The sequence below is a fragment of the Zootermopsis nevadensis genome, unplaced genomic scaffold (genome assembly GCF_977971745.1).
Source record: "Zootermopsis nevadensis isolate Lab colony 2312 unplaced genomic scaffold, Znev_1.0 Znev_ptg000023l, whole genome shotgun sequence".
In the NCBI taxonomy this organism is placed as follows: Eukaryota; Metazoa; Arthropoda; class Insecta; order Blattodea; family Termopsidae; genus Zootermopsis; species Zootermopsis nevadensis.
The window spans coordinates 6,907,283-6,922,708 of NW_028259155.1; the positions used below are offsets into that span (position 1 = coordinate 6,907,283).

Genomic DNA, 15,426 nt, shown 5'->3' on the forward strand with positions numbered 1-15,426 from the left:
GAAAGCTCACGAGAAAATTTCTTCTCCCCTGAGACTCGAACCAGCACGCGTTCCATATCGCCGGTCCGAAGCATGATGCCTCAGACCGCGCGGGACTGTGGAACAGAATGGCATTTCATATGTTTAAGGCAGAGATGTGCAATGGAATTTTGTGTGAAGCTCAGAAAAAGCGATGAAGAGTCGTTAAAGGTGTTACAGAACGTGTATGGAACAGAAACAATTAGCCGAGCTACAATGTTTCAGTGGTTGAACCATTTTAAAGATGGAAACAAAAGGGTGGTTGGCGACACTCGAAGCGGGAGACAAAGCACCATCATCAGGAAAAGTGGTGCTGGTATTATATTTTGACCCAAAAGGCACTATTCTTCCACAATGGCTACCTCAGAAGCTAACTGTGAATGGTATTTACTATACAAATTCACTTAAAACTTATTTGGGGAACGTAGTTCAGAAAGAAGTGACCGGAGTTCTTGACAAAAATGTGGTGTCTGCTTCAAGACAATGCACGAACACATATTGCACATGTGGCCAGGCCTGCGAAGTCGGTAAAATGTACCGACCACGACCTCTATATAAAATCTTAAGAACACTTTCGCTACCATGTGAGCCGCCAGCGGCCTCACGCTTAGCGAGATTCAACTACGCATTGAGCCACATGGTGTGTTAATAATGCTTTGTAACTTTCGCTCCTGCACCTTAAGAATACAAACTGTCTACAAATCAACTGATTTCTGCAATAACCATTAGACGTGAATTTAAATATATTTTATAAGTCTAAAAAGTAGGCTGATGAGCCACGTGGTGGTGATTAAATGTCTTGTGTTACCATTTTAGTAGGTTTACCATTATTAATAAATATTGAACTTTTATGAAGGAGCCAGAGTCAGAAGTTTTAATACTGACTCCACAGCCCTGCATGTGGCGAAGGAGGCGCTACCAGACATCGATGGACCACCGGTAGAACACCCACCCTACAGTCCAGACTTTACTTCATTTGATATTTGAGCATTTCCAGCACTTAAACAAGCTACTGCCGCTGCCCTATGTAAGATATCTGGAAATGGCCTACTGCACGCGTTTCAGAAGTTGGTAAGAAGCTGCAAAAAATGTATAGCACATCAAGGCCGTTAACTTCGGCAATGAAAGTGCCAAAGTCTCAGGAATCCTGAGATGGTGCATAATTCAAGTAGTCGCATTACTTTTCAAACTACCCTCGTAAGGGGGGAGGATGTGTGCTATTGGTAATAATGCTCGTATAGTGCGTCAAAGATCAGGTTATGACTGTATGGATATAGTTCAGCTGTTGGTTTGGTATTTGGGTACAGTATATGTGGTGTTTTTCTAATAGTTTAAATGTCTTTCTTTACTGACTGTTTTTATTACTTCCAAGCATCTTCTGTGTTGCCATAGGATTCCCCTGTATTTGGGATATGTTGTGCATTACCTGATGATCTCTATTGTTCCATATTGAACATATATGTTCTTTAAACCTCTCTTGAAGTGTGTGATCTCTTTGTGCTATATGATTAGTGTGCAGTCTCTGCAGTTTAGTTTATTTGCACCTCCATCATCAGGTTTTTTTGTGATTTAGGTTTTTGGTGTTTTTTTAAAGATATCAGTGGTTTGCAAAGCTATTTTTATCAGTATTTTTTTAATTTTGTTATATACCAGGTTGTTTTTCCATGTGTCTGCAAATGTGGTCTATTTTTCCTTTTGTCCTTTGTTTATTTGTGCTATTATCTTGTTTTTATGTTGATGTTTTGTATTTACTATTGTTAAATTTGTTCCATATATTTGTATTATGATAATTTTTTTCTGTTATTTGCCAAGTGGAATTTAATTTCTTACTTTCATTCTTTGTTTTATAATGGATATTTTTGCTACTTGGTTGAACAGGTAATTGTCTCTGTTTTGTGCTCTGTAGGATGACGACATGTTTGATGTACAGTCATACTAGAGATGGCTTCCAGTATGTGTTAGTTAATTGATCTTGTAATTCGAATGTGTGGTGTTTCCTTTCTGGCAGGTATTGACTGAATTATTTAATAATATTTAGACGACTTCACCTGTAAAGGGTTAAGGGAAGAACATCCGTTGATGTTTTTTGACAGTTGGGTACAGAGTACAATATTTGGAACAGTGAAGGAAATAATGGGGAATGGAGAAGACTGCTTAATGAGGAGGATAATATTAAAATAGTTCTTAAAGAAGTAGGATATAATCACAAGGACTGGATCCTTGTGGCTAAGGATAGCAACCAGTGGCAGGCTCTTTGAACTCACTCTGTAAACCTTTGAGTTCCGTATATGCGGATAATTTCTTGACTGCCTGAGAACTAGTCTATTCAGCAAACTTAGTTCAGTAAAGAAATGAAACATTCGATTTTACGTTTGATTTGTTCAGTTGTTCTTGAGGCTGTTCGTACAGCACATGCATTACCACAGTTGTAATCTAATTCTTTCAGTCCAGATATATATAGACGCTCTTTTATGATGCTCGATATAATTATCAGCTCCTCCAAGTTACCTGTCACCCAAGAAAGGTTATCGATCCTTGCGCTTGCCCTTTATTTTGCAAGCATGTTTTATTGTGTTATGATTACATTTTACATGGGAATTGTAAGTGGACAAAACGTGGTCATGATCACCATCAGGTGTGGAGGTTCCGCATAACTTCATTTTACTGAAAGTTGTGCCTGGTCCATAGAATGAGACATGTCTAACGTCTTCTTGCGCAGATCATGAATATAGAAGTTGAGGATTTTGGAGATACACAAGAAGAGGAGAATCCTTTAACAAAAGTTCCATTAATAAAGTCTGAACATGAGGTGAGTTTCACATTTTTATGCACTTTTAAGAAATATGTAGGATTACCTGTTGTGTTTCTCTTGTCCATCTCCACATGAAGCTATTTCACTCCGGTGAATGTATTTGGAAGTGTCCTTTGCAAAATGGTGCTAGATGACTGAATTTTGTTGCTCAGTGTTTATGAAATACAATTTTAATTTTGTGTTGCATCAGTTTTAAAACATGTGAAATTAAATATTGACCAAACTGAGAAATATTTTAGACAAATATATCCCATAAATCTTGTATAATATATGGTCTTTGTGTTCAAAATACTGCCTCCTATTGAATCTCTTATACAGTTCACAGGAACTATGAATTTTTTAAGATTATCTTTTATTTCTTTTGTAACTAGATGCAAATTGTACTGATATATTAGAACAGTGTTGTCATTTCTGTTAAGCATCCTTAACTTTTTCCATATGGGAAGCTAAAATCGTGTATCAGGAGATAAATTTGCAGCCATGGAGACTTTTAATAATGAAACCTATTGTGTCATAACATTTTCTGCCTTGTTTTCAACTTTATTTCTGTAGACCCAAATATTCGCCTTTGCTCTGTCGTTTTGGCACAGATTTGATTAAATTAAATATTTAAGAGGTTAACTTGACTTCATATATAAAGTTGTCCGAGAGGGAGGAATGTTAATGTGGTACTCTACTCAGTATTTCTCTCCAGAACATACAAAATGTAATTTCATTATTGTGTGCACTTTATTAGTAGTGTGTACATGTAACTATCGAGTAAACCCCCGTAACACAATATTTTGTGACCATTGAATATGTGCTTTACCATCTGATTACACAAACCAAGCCATAATCAGCTGAGGTATTGTCACTGCTTTGGTATGAACATGCCAAGTAAACTGATGTCTATGTCTTTGATTCCATGTTACGACATGGAGACTGTATTATTAAAGTCATATTTGTATTAGAAAAATCCTTTTCATAGAAGAGTGTTATTAATTCTTCGGGATTAAGTCCCTTCTATGGGACCAGAGCAGATCTAGATCCCAGAACATAGTGGTCTTGTTTTAAAATATCAAGTCAAGAAAAACAGGAATATTAAATGAAATGCACCATCGTCAGCCTCCTTTAAAGATGTTCTGCAGCTGCTATTAATTTGATGCAGTGCAATTGTATTGATAATTATTCCATTTCATGCAGTGAGACAGCACAGTCACGATTGATAATGAGTATGGTTATTTTACAGGACTCCATCAATTTACAGAAAGTTGTACCTGATTCTTATAGTGAAACGAGTCTCGGGTTTCCTTATGATGACAATCAAGTCATCGATATCAAAGTTGAGCATGTCGGAGGTGTGAAAGAGGAGGATCCTCTCCTGATAATATCTCCAGTAATAAAGGCGGAGCATGAGGTGAGTTGTGTGAGTATTGTCAGGTACGTTGCATCTCCATTTGTCTGTCCACATGAAGCAATTCCGCTCTGCTGAATAGATTTTGAAGTGTCCGTTGTAAACTAGTGCAATTGCATTTGTTGCATACTGTTCGTGGTATATCGCTTCTGTTTTGTGTTAAATTTATTTTAAGACGTGTGATATTAAATTTGAGAAATACAAGAAGTGTTTTAAACAGATGTAGCCACTCAATCCTTTGATAGTTTGTCCAGACTTTCCAATAAGCCTTGTTTTTATGCTATTAATTCCCATTGAATTCTATGCACATTTTTGTGGATCTGTGAATGTTTGAAGGTTTTCTCCTGCTGTCCTTTTCCCCCCTTTCTTTCTTTAACTTTGTTGCAGCGTGTATCACTACAGTGGCATAGACCTGCCATTTCCATTAAAGACCTTTTGCAGGATAATAATATGACCCTCTAAAAATGTAATATTAGTTGATTTGTTATATGAATATGTTGGACATTGTTAATTTTCTGAAGTATTATATTGCCTTGATTTTAAGACTCCATCAATGTAAGACACACTTGATTTAATGGTAGGTATTTGGGGGGGGGGAATGCTACATAAATTGTTAGACACCATCAAATCTAAAATGATTTGTCAGTATTCCTGTCATTGGGTAATTTGTTGTCATTTACTGACAATTTTAGATTATCGGCAGTTTGGATCAAATGAGGTATTCGCTAGTAAACAGCACACTTAGGTTTAAGTACGCGTTACTCATTACTAGAAGGAAAAGATAAGCTGAACCTCTGGATTACTGTCCTTCTTCATTAGGATTATTACTGAATGATGAACAGATATATGTCCCTCAGAGTCACCTGGAACTTCAGATATAAGCAATTTTTAATTAAACATGTTTCTGTATCACTGGCAGGTGATTTTTATATGTAATTGTTTTGTATGGATGTAAAACATGGTCTCTCACTCTGAGGGAGGAACACAGATTGCAGGCATTTGAGAATAGGGTGTTGAGGATATTTGGGCCTAGTAGGGAAGATGATGGGGTATGGAGAAAACTGCATAATGTTGACTTTAAAAATTTGTACTCCTCCCCCAGTATTATCAGGGTAATTAAGTCGAGAAGAATGAGATGGGCGGGACATGTAGCGCGCATGGATGGGACAAGAGGTGTGCACCTGAGGGGAAGAGACCCCTGGGGAGACCTAGATGTAGATGGGAGGATAATCTCAGGCAGGATCTATGGGAGATAGTAGTTGAAGGAGACTGGATTTTGCTGGCCCAGGACAGGGACCGGTGGAGGGCTTTGATTAATTCGGTGATGAACCTTCGGGTTCCATAAGCCATCTAGTTAGTTATATATAATTGTCCCTACATTTGCATATGTGGTTTTCTCCTTCCTCCTTACTCCCCCCATCTCTCCCCAAGTTTTCTTTTTTTCAACAAATTCTGTTCTGTTTTCTTTGTATAGTAACATCTCAAAAAATATTATTTTGTTTGTGGATGACAAATAATATTCATTACAATTAAATATTGTTGTAATGAAATGCAAAAAAATAAATTGGCCAAGATTTATTGTTTTTATAAAGGAAATGTATTTTTGTCAAGTACATGATACATCACTCATTTATTGTAATATTGGTGAGCATAAAACTGTCATTCATACACTCACACTGTTACATTGTAAACTAGAATGATATAACATCATCAGTGTGATAAGTCATTGCCACGATGACAGAAGCAGCAAGCACCTCTGAAACATCAGTAGACTTCTGTCAGATTACGTGGAAGATGACCATCTTCATACTAGGTGCTTTGAGAATCTCAAATCAAAAGTAATGTGTCATATCCTCCAATCATCTGCACATCTTTAATTAATGTTCCTGTTTTCTGATTATCTAATATGTAATCAATTACTGACTTTGTTCCTTTAACAGACCATGACACTGTTTGAGTTTTATCCGTATATGGATAAAGACCATCACAACGGAAAGTCCTCCATGCATTTCAACACAGGCTATCGGTCTCTGAAAATATTGTATTTACTTTTGTTCTGGTTTGTTGAACCACACACTCAAACAATCTGGCTGGAAAATTGTAATTATTTATTTATTTGCAATGTCAGAAATAATTATTAAAGTTGTACAGATCTTTTTATTTGTCACATGATGTTGGTGTGCTGCCATGTGCTTCTCATTATAACACGAAAGTGTGAATGTGTGTTTTGGTATCATGAAGTTTCCCATACTTGCATGAGAAATATGGAGCCATTTAAATATCAATTTTTGGCCATAAATCTGCCTCTCTGGAAAAAGATACACAAATAGGTAGGCAGGATTTGTCACTGTAGAAACTCATGGTACCTTACAAGATATTTGGAGGTTCTGTTCAAGTATAAAAAGTGTTCCCCAATTTTAAAAAATTGATAGTTTTTTGGTGATTTTGTTCAAACCTTTTGTTTGCTTTCTATTAAATAGGATCTGAGCCATTTTACAGCTTTCCTGGAATGCCATCAAAATGTAATTTGGTTAACAAAATTTAATGATTTACACAGTCAGAAGCTTTTGCTAAATCACAGTAAATTCCTCTAACCAGCAATTTTTTGGTTGTCTGTAAGTTTGAGGGCTGCGTCTTCAGTGGACTCACCTTTGCTGAAGCCAGATTTTTCTGGGACCAGTGTGCATATGATGACATAACCACACCTCACATACTTCTGAAGAAGTAGTTATCAGTTCAGTTAAATGTATTTTTCCTCTCTCCCTTTTCATTATGTACCATGTTCTTTTTATTTTATTACCAGATTTTATTATTAGTCTACTGTAATACTGATTTTTAATTCAATTCAATTAATTTATTTACGTGTTTGCCAACAGCAAGAAGCCAATAACAGGCAAACACTGATAATACATACAATAGTAATGAAATAATAATGAAAAATAGTACACAAACAGATTAACTAAACTTATACATGTACAGTATTAAATATAACTGCCAAGTACAGGCAAACCCAAAATAGAAACAATATTAACACAGAGCAAAATAAATGAAGAAATATAAATAAAAACAAATAATCCACCTAGGGAACATTAATATAATTGTAAAACGTTAAACAAATATAAAAAACAGATAACGAAGCTAGATAATCTATGAGACACCTATCTAGATCATTTCCCTTATTGAGAACGTGTCCTCAAGGGAGACAATGTTTATGCTAAATACGTCCAAAGATTTACATACGTCATTTGCAGCGATGACGCACCTGGCTGAAGGACTATGTCTTAGTGCACTGCTCACATTAAAAGTAGACAATTCTCTTATTTGCTTCGCCGGCACACGTAAACCAACAGCGTCCATAATGGAATGGCCTTAAAGACATTAACAAGAAATAACGCATCGAGATGTTGTCATCTGGAATAAAGTGTTCTAAAATTTAAAGTAGATAGGATCAATTCATATTTGTGTGGGATATTAAACTGAAAAAATCGGTAATTGCATAAATTTTCTTTGAATATTTTCCAATTTATTAGAATCTGTCTGTGTAAGATTATTCCACACGACCGAGGCATACTCAAGCTTTGACCTAATTAAAGCATTATATAAAACAACAAGGCTGTCTAAGGAGGAAAAATTATAAGTAATAAAACGAATAAGCCCTAAGGTCCTTAGTGCCTGGGAATGAACACAATTTACATGACAGTGAAAATATAGTTTACTGTCTAACAAAACACCAAGATCTTTTATACAATTAGTACGCAAGATTAAAAAGTCACTAACAATGTAATTAAAATGGATGCTGTTGGTTTTACGTGTGAACGATATAATTTTGGTTTTCTCAATGTTAAGTTCCATATTGTTATCATCACACCACCTATTTTATAACATCATTCAGGATTTTACAGTACTTAATGTAGATTGCTCTTGTTTTTGGGTGATAACTGTTCCTGCTGTAGATATTACTCCTCTTACATTTGCCAGATATTTTTAATCCTTGCATAATCCAATCATTCTTTATTTTGCCTATATTATTATATTTAATTGGAAAACTACCTTCATAGATACTTATAATAACATACAAAAATGAGTTGTTATTACCTTTTTAAAAAGAGAACTTAGCTGCTACAGCAATATTATATCAATAAGAAATATTACGTTAAATTATATCATTCATAAACTACTGGATATTATGGTCTGATAGGCAATTTATTATTGGAGAGGTAGATGATGAACTGAACCTTATACTTGCATAATGCTTCTCTCCTAACTGAATCATGGGCTTTCTTGAAGGCTGTAAATAGCTGATATGTACTCCATTGTACTCCTGATTTTTCTCCAGTACCTGAAAAATTCAGAATGTCTGATCAGTGCTGACTGATTATATAAAAATCTTCAGTGATGATCCCAAATAATTCCATGGATGTATTGAATTAACCTTGACAGAGAATGTTGTATTTAGAATGAAATAGTTACCCCTACATCACAGGGTATTCTCTTTCATCCACAGCCTGAATACATGCTGTGATGTGACATGGGACCCACATAATATGGACTTTTCCCTGATTTATTTTTAAGCAGATTTGAAACTAAAGGCTACAGAAATGTACCTATTAGCTTCACTATACCTATTCATCTGTCCATATGTAAGAAATTGAGAGCAAACAGCTAATTGGATTTTGAAGATGTTTTATGTTAGGGAATTTTTCTATTTGAAGAGACATTTCAGTTTTGTTCAGTGTCATGATGGCAACATTTGGTACATTACATTAATGCCTACATGTGCTTTTGCTTGTGAAAGTGACTTTGTTGTAGTGGTGGACAATCACAAGCTAGCTACGCAATGACACTGAGCAAATCTAAGTTGTCATTCTTCATATTGACATCATCAGCCATCCAAACAGAGGCCAAGCACCCTCCTCGAGCTAAAGTCATTTGCCCCAAACACCTCTGATGTCACTGGCATCATCCTCAAAGGCCAAATTGCTGTGAATGTGTCAGAATGGCTGCACTTGGCACACTTGTCCTCATTTGTTTTTATTTGCCAAGCCGACTTGTTCATTGTTTATGAGATTCTGTTCTCAGGATAAAGAGATGCAAGGATTGCAAGAGGTTATTAAGTATATGATGCAAGTTGTAATACAAAATCATTGTTACTTTAGTTAGATATGAGTGAACTTGAGGTTTAATTATTTTAGATTCTCCTTTCAGTCTTATCTGTACTGTAGATTGAACCCAGTACATGATTAACTACTTAGCTTCTAAAAAATTTTATCAGAAGGTTCACTATAATGCATAAAATTGTGTCACCATTATAATGGCAACTGTGTATCCTTGCTTTTCGATGCTTTAGATACCAACAAATAGATTGGTTAGCCTCCCTTTTTTTTCCTCTCCCCATCAGGCTAAGCAATGTGAGTAGGTTTTTCTAACAACAAATCTGGTTGGGTTGGACATCATGTTATGGAATGTGAATATGCATTTCTGCATGCTGTCAGTCGAGAGTTTGTTTGCTATGTATAAAGTTACAGTCTTGACGAGTGAATTAACCTATTTGTCTCAGGTAGCCAGGAACTAAATGAAATAGGAAATATAATGCTATCCCACTGAGAAAATAAATCTGTTCTGAAAAGAATGTAACTTTTGTAATGCAATATTTGTTGAGCTTACTTATGTCTTGTTTTCAGTCTCATTCTTCTTCCTAATAAGATTTGACCTAATATTTTTTTCAATTTGTTCGCTAGAGTCCTGCGAATGAACAGAACTTAGTACATGATGGTCAGCGTCCATATTCCTGTGATATGTGTCATAAATCATTCACTTGCCGAAGTACACTGAAGCGGCATAAACGCATACACAGTGGGACCGTCCATATTCCTGTAATATATGTAACAGATCATTCATTCAGCAGGGTAATCTGAAGATACATCAGCGTACGCACAGTGGAGAAAGGCCATATTCCTCTGATGTGTATAATAAATCATTCACACTTTGAACTACACTGAAAAATCATCAGTGCATACACAATGGGGATCTTCCATATTCCTGTGATGTATGTAAGACTTTTTCTGCTGTCAGAATGCAAATGAATACCTACTCGTGCACATTTGCTTTATCCAGGATGGGAATAGTAATTGTGCATTTGAGGCAAAGGGCAGTCACATTCTTGTGTAATAAAATGATGAGAATCTCATGATGTATGATGTGAAGTTTCTCGGCAACTAAATGCAATGAAATCTTCTCTCATCTCGTGTTGTGTTATTTGTATAAAATCCATTCTTCAAACAAGCAAAATGGTGACAGTGACGTCTTTTTGGTTTAACAATTTAATTCCGTTTATTACTTCCATAACATTTTATAACCGTTTCATTGGTATGGGGAATGTTATATAATTTTAAAATGTGTTTAGCATTTGTCATTTTTAGTTGCATATTTTACTGATAGTTCAAAATAATCATTCTAACCTTCAGGTTATTTGCAGGTCAAACAAGAGTGTAAGTTGTAATGACTTTGTTATAAATAGCCCACCTTCAGAATGCTGTACTTGGAAATGTCACAAGCAGTTCAGTGATTGGCATATGTGCTTTCAGATGCAGAAAACTTTTTTGTGTTTTGTCAAAGATATTCCTACGTAGTGGCAGGAATATTTATTGTTCTTCCCATGTATATTACATTTGCTGCTAATCTAATCACTATTTGTTATCAAAGGATAATATACTAACCTTGTCCAGGAAACTTCAGATGATACATGTTAGGAATGTGTGAAGTACATACAGTCCACAGACCAGGAGATAAGCCCTGCAAGGAATTTCATATACGCGCATACGCAAGATTTCGCGGTGAGTGACGACCGATCCTAAAAGCATTCGTTCCACAACCACTGAACAAACAACAGACGACAGGCTTTCATGTGTTCTAATGGCCACAGCCTTGAGAATACCTCACAGAGGCACAGTGATTTAATCTAGATTATCATCTCAACACCCACAGAACACATTAGAGGTGCGCTCACTACACGCTACTCTTAACTGCTTGATGTTTTCAGTGTGTGTAGTAGTGTGAAACTCTGGCGTGTCACACTTCCCACAAATAGCAGCCCTCTAGTCCACCAGGCAGTAAACATTCCCCCTGCACCGCACCATAAACGACTTCCCCCCCCCCCCCCCCCCCCCCCCGCAGGGCTTTTCTCCTGGTCTGTGGACAGTAAGTGTTTTTTGTTTCCAACAAGTGTCTTGGTTGAGTTTGAGGGCTTGACTTACTCATGTACCATTGCAGTTACTCTTCATATGTTTTACTGCTATCATGAACCGAAATAAAGTTGCTTAAATATTACATAATGCCACACTATCATTTAGTAACCACCACTGTTACAAAATACTTTATTTTAACTTAGCCTCAAAGGGGCTTGTGTGTAGTTAAAAGATTAATGACCCTAATACAGGTCAACATGCGTCACCAAATGATTCTTCCTCAGTCTCCATATATGAAAACTTTGAGAACTCACTGCGAGATTCCATTGAGAGTGACACAGATTTTGAAGGATCTATTGATGAAGCAGGAAGTAGAGATGGTGATATTGCAGCTATAGTAATTCAAGAACAGGGACAGATTGAAACAGAATGTCCACACAGTAACAACGTTAAAGAAAATTATTCCAGAGATTTTACACTCAGAATTCCTACACCTCACTTAATTCAAGAGGAGAGACAATTAGTTCACCTTGCACCTCATGACAATACTTAAAAAAAATCTTCTTTGCACAATTACAGCAGTAAAGTCCGAGAGTTTTGCTTTTTTATCAGCCTGAGAGTGAAATGTACATTTAGCCAAGTTATGCTTAAATGCTGGCTCTTGGAAAAATAAAATACACTGGAATGAAACCTTCATTCAGAATTATCAAATGTTTTAAATACAAAACGAATTCAGGATTTTATTAATACACAACTCATTTCGTTGCAACCTGTTGCTTTGCCATATACAGGCATAAGAATATTAGGAGTACTTTACTTCTCACTTAAATTCACTCTGACAGGTCATTACAAGGTTTGAATTAGGGGATTTTTCTGAAAATGTAAATAACAATGACCTATTTACTCAAAATTGCAATGCCTCCATAACAATCAACTCCTTGTAGAAGACACCATTTCGACATAATACGAACGGTCAACAGAACAAAGTCCTTCATATGACCTCTCTAATAGCAAACTAGTACAAAGAAAGTGTAGTGGTGTGTTCAAGAGCCATAATACCACACACCCACTAAGATCAGCCAGTAAACTGATGAAGCGAATTCTGAGTGGTAGAAATACAAACCATGTAACTAGATATATACAACATAACTACAGTTTTTTTAACTAAGTAAAATAATAACCATGGAAGTACTTCAGCTTCATCCACACTTCCACAAGCAAATTACTTTTTTCAGTTGAAACTAAACATTTAATGCTACTGCTGCCGCCGTTATGTCAAAGACAACACTTGTCCACATCCACAATAAAATTACATTAAATTTAATGTACTGTATCATATTCAGTTTCTACGAATGTTGGCACTTTCTGCATTCAGTTTTATAAAATTATGTTTTCTATAAGTATAAACAAAATGGTCTTTAAATTGTAAACACAATATTAAAGCATAGTTCTGTCTGTATGAACTCCTTGCACAATCTTAACCATATTAACATACAATTTAAGCTGCATATTTCTGTACTTTTTCTCAATACAATACTTGAAACAATAGAACAGTTGGGCTGAACACGCACTGCAATAAAAGAACTTGGTACAAATCAATGCTTACAAAAACATCATTATATTTATCTGCTGTAGGATTCTCACTATGTATCTATATTCTGTATTAGAAGTCTTCTACTTTTACTGCTTACAGGTTTAGTTGTACGTTTACATACAATGCATCACTTATTTAGAGAGTGCACAAGAGATTTTTCACATACAATTCTATCCTCTGATGTTTATTTTAACATCATCACCTCACCAAGACCAATTCATTTTATTTGAATTTCAAAACTGCCTGATTTAGTTTTGGAGAAGGTAGTAATTTATCTTTTAAATGTTCATTGTTCATCTATCTGATATTCAATAAAATATTAATTAGTGGACCCAGTCAAAAGTTAGACTGGGACATAATTTCCAAGTATTGCACTAAGTTTAAGTGATGACCTGAAATGATCAATATGGTGATAAATATTACAACCAACAAAAATGACATAATTTCATTACATATTGAAAGAATTCAAATAAAAGCAAAAGGTTGCAATTATAATTATAATTAGTACAATGCTACATCTATTATTAAAATAGAAAAAAATACTGTTGCTAATTGAGACTTTGGTAAAACCACCGCTCCTCTCGATGGACAGGAAGCCTCTCTTAATAAAGGTGAACACACAACTCAAACCTCTTAGCAAGCATCAAAACCTCCATTTCCCAGGATACATCCATCATCTGAGCTCAGTCTTCTGGACATCCTTAAACTCAAAAGGCATCAACTGAACTTTGTACTTTGGTTTCACTTATAGAATTTTTCATCTTCTCACCCATGCAACTCAATAGAACATGAAAAGATGTCAAGTCTTACAGTTCATGCTGAAATAACTTTAGAACTGACAGCAACATCTAGCAGCAGTATGACTCTGCTGGGACTAGCAGTCACTGACTAGCTACAGAAGTAAAGCAACTGGGTACCATTATATTATAAAAGAGCCTGAGTGACAGCACATCTGTACTTCATGACACAGCCGACTGGCAACATCTTTCCGAACATATCGAGAGGTGTGCAGCCCACTGTCTGTTGTGTGACAGTCCGCAAGGGCAGAAAGCAGCAGGCACTGATTACTCTTGGTACAGTTATTCTCTAGACCCTAGTGCAGCTAATACACCATGGATCAAGATGATGAAGCTGCTACATGCTGTGGACACAAGGCACCAGAAACAGTAATGGCACATGCTTACCAAATGGATCTTTGCTAGTGGATGCCCACCATCTCTTGCTTGAAATGCCCGTGGGGACCAAATGCCCAGTGATGGAGGTAGAACAGATAGACTTTCTATGGCACTGACCAGTATCCAGTTACAAAACAATCTACTCATGTGCCGGGTCAGAGATAAAAGCACCTAACTTGGGACTGCCGGTCAGAGATAACACTCTTCAAAGGGCAGTGTGATGAGTATGGAGCAACAACGGAATGACCAGCAGCAGATAACTGAAGACCTGGGACAAAAACCTGTTCCGGAGGACTGAGCCTAGGTTTCTGCAGTGAGAAGTCAGATGGCAATCACGTGAACTATGGCACGGTCCATCACCAGTTATATTTGTAAAATTTGTAATCAAGACTGCCTTGGTATTAGAACAGGAGTAAACAAGGGATACAAGGGATGTTCTTTTCTCAAATGGCTTTAATAACACTGCATCTTTCTAAGAAAGCTTCTACAAAACTACAGTACTCTACTGTCCGGTGCGATGTAAGATTTCTTCTTACAATTACAAATGACACAAGGCAAATTGTACGAGATAAAAGAAACAAGCTCTATGCACCTGAATTAATTAAACCAAACAAACATTGACATATTCAGATTGCAAAACTATTACCAAACAATGAATGCAATATCCAGAGTTAAGTCAAACAGATTAAAATTGCATGCACTTTCTTACTGGTATTTATAACCATATAAGCATTAGTTAATTTTAGCACATTTAATGTTGCCTATATTCACACAGTCATTAATTTAGACTTTTTGTGGTTTAGAAAGAGTTCAGTTACACCACCGAATATCAAGTACATCACTTTGAGGGAAGAACACAAACTGAACATATGTGAAAACAAAATACTTTAAAAAAATGATTTACACTTTTACCCAAGTAGGGTTATGCCATTTAAATAATGTTCAAGCTGTGCACAGTTTTGATGAGGAAATAAAAACAGACAATTGGTGGTAAATATCCTGAAAGCAGTTCACAGCTCTCTGCTGCTAATTCATGTAACACTGACATTTTTAACAAAAAAAAGCAAAGCTATAACTTAGATATCTGCACAAAAGGGGCAAAAAAATTAATGTGAAATGCCCTATGATCCATTAGATATAATACTAACTGATACTATGAGCCAGGATACCTCAGTCAGTACAGTGACTAACTGTGGACTGCACGACCAGGGTTCAATCCCCGACCGGGGCAGAGGATTTTACCTCTAGCC

General features: G+C 36.1%; 1 protein-coding gene across 5 annotated transcripts; it reads left to right on the top strand.

Annotated features, from left to right (window-relative positions):
• Positions 1-340: 340 nt before the first annotated feature.
• Positions 341-15,173, top strand: LOC147872880 (uncharacterized). 5 transcript variants are annotated; one of them, XM_087354673.1, is made up of 4 exons: positions 341-1,319; positions 2,738-2,827; positions 4,059-4,226; positions 6,164-9,852. In XM_087354673.1, exons 2-4 carry the CDS (start codon positions 2,741-2,743, stop codon positions 6,362-6,364), a joined length of 456 nt encoding a protein of 151 aa, XP_087210799.1. In that variant the 5' UTR covers positions 341-1,319; positions 2,738-2,740; the 3' UTR covers positions 6,365-9,852. The 5 variants fall into 5 exon arrangements, with proteins under 5 accessions (XP_087210799.1, XP_087210801.1, XP_087210800.1 ...); XM_087354675.1 differs by having other exon boundaries at positions 342-1,089; XM_087354674.1 differs by having other exon boundaries at positions 344-1,089; positions 2,707-2,827.
• The last annotated feature ends 253 nt before the right edge of the window (positions 15,174-15,426 follow it).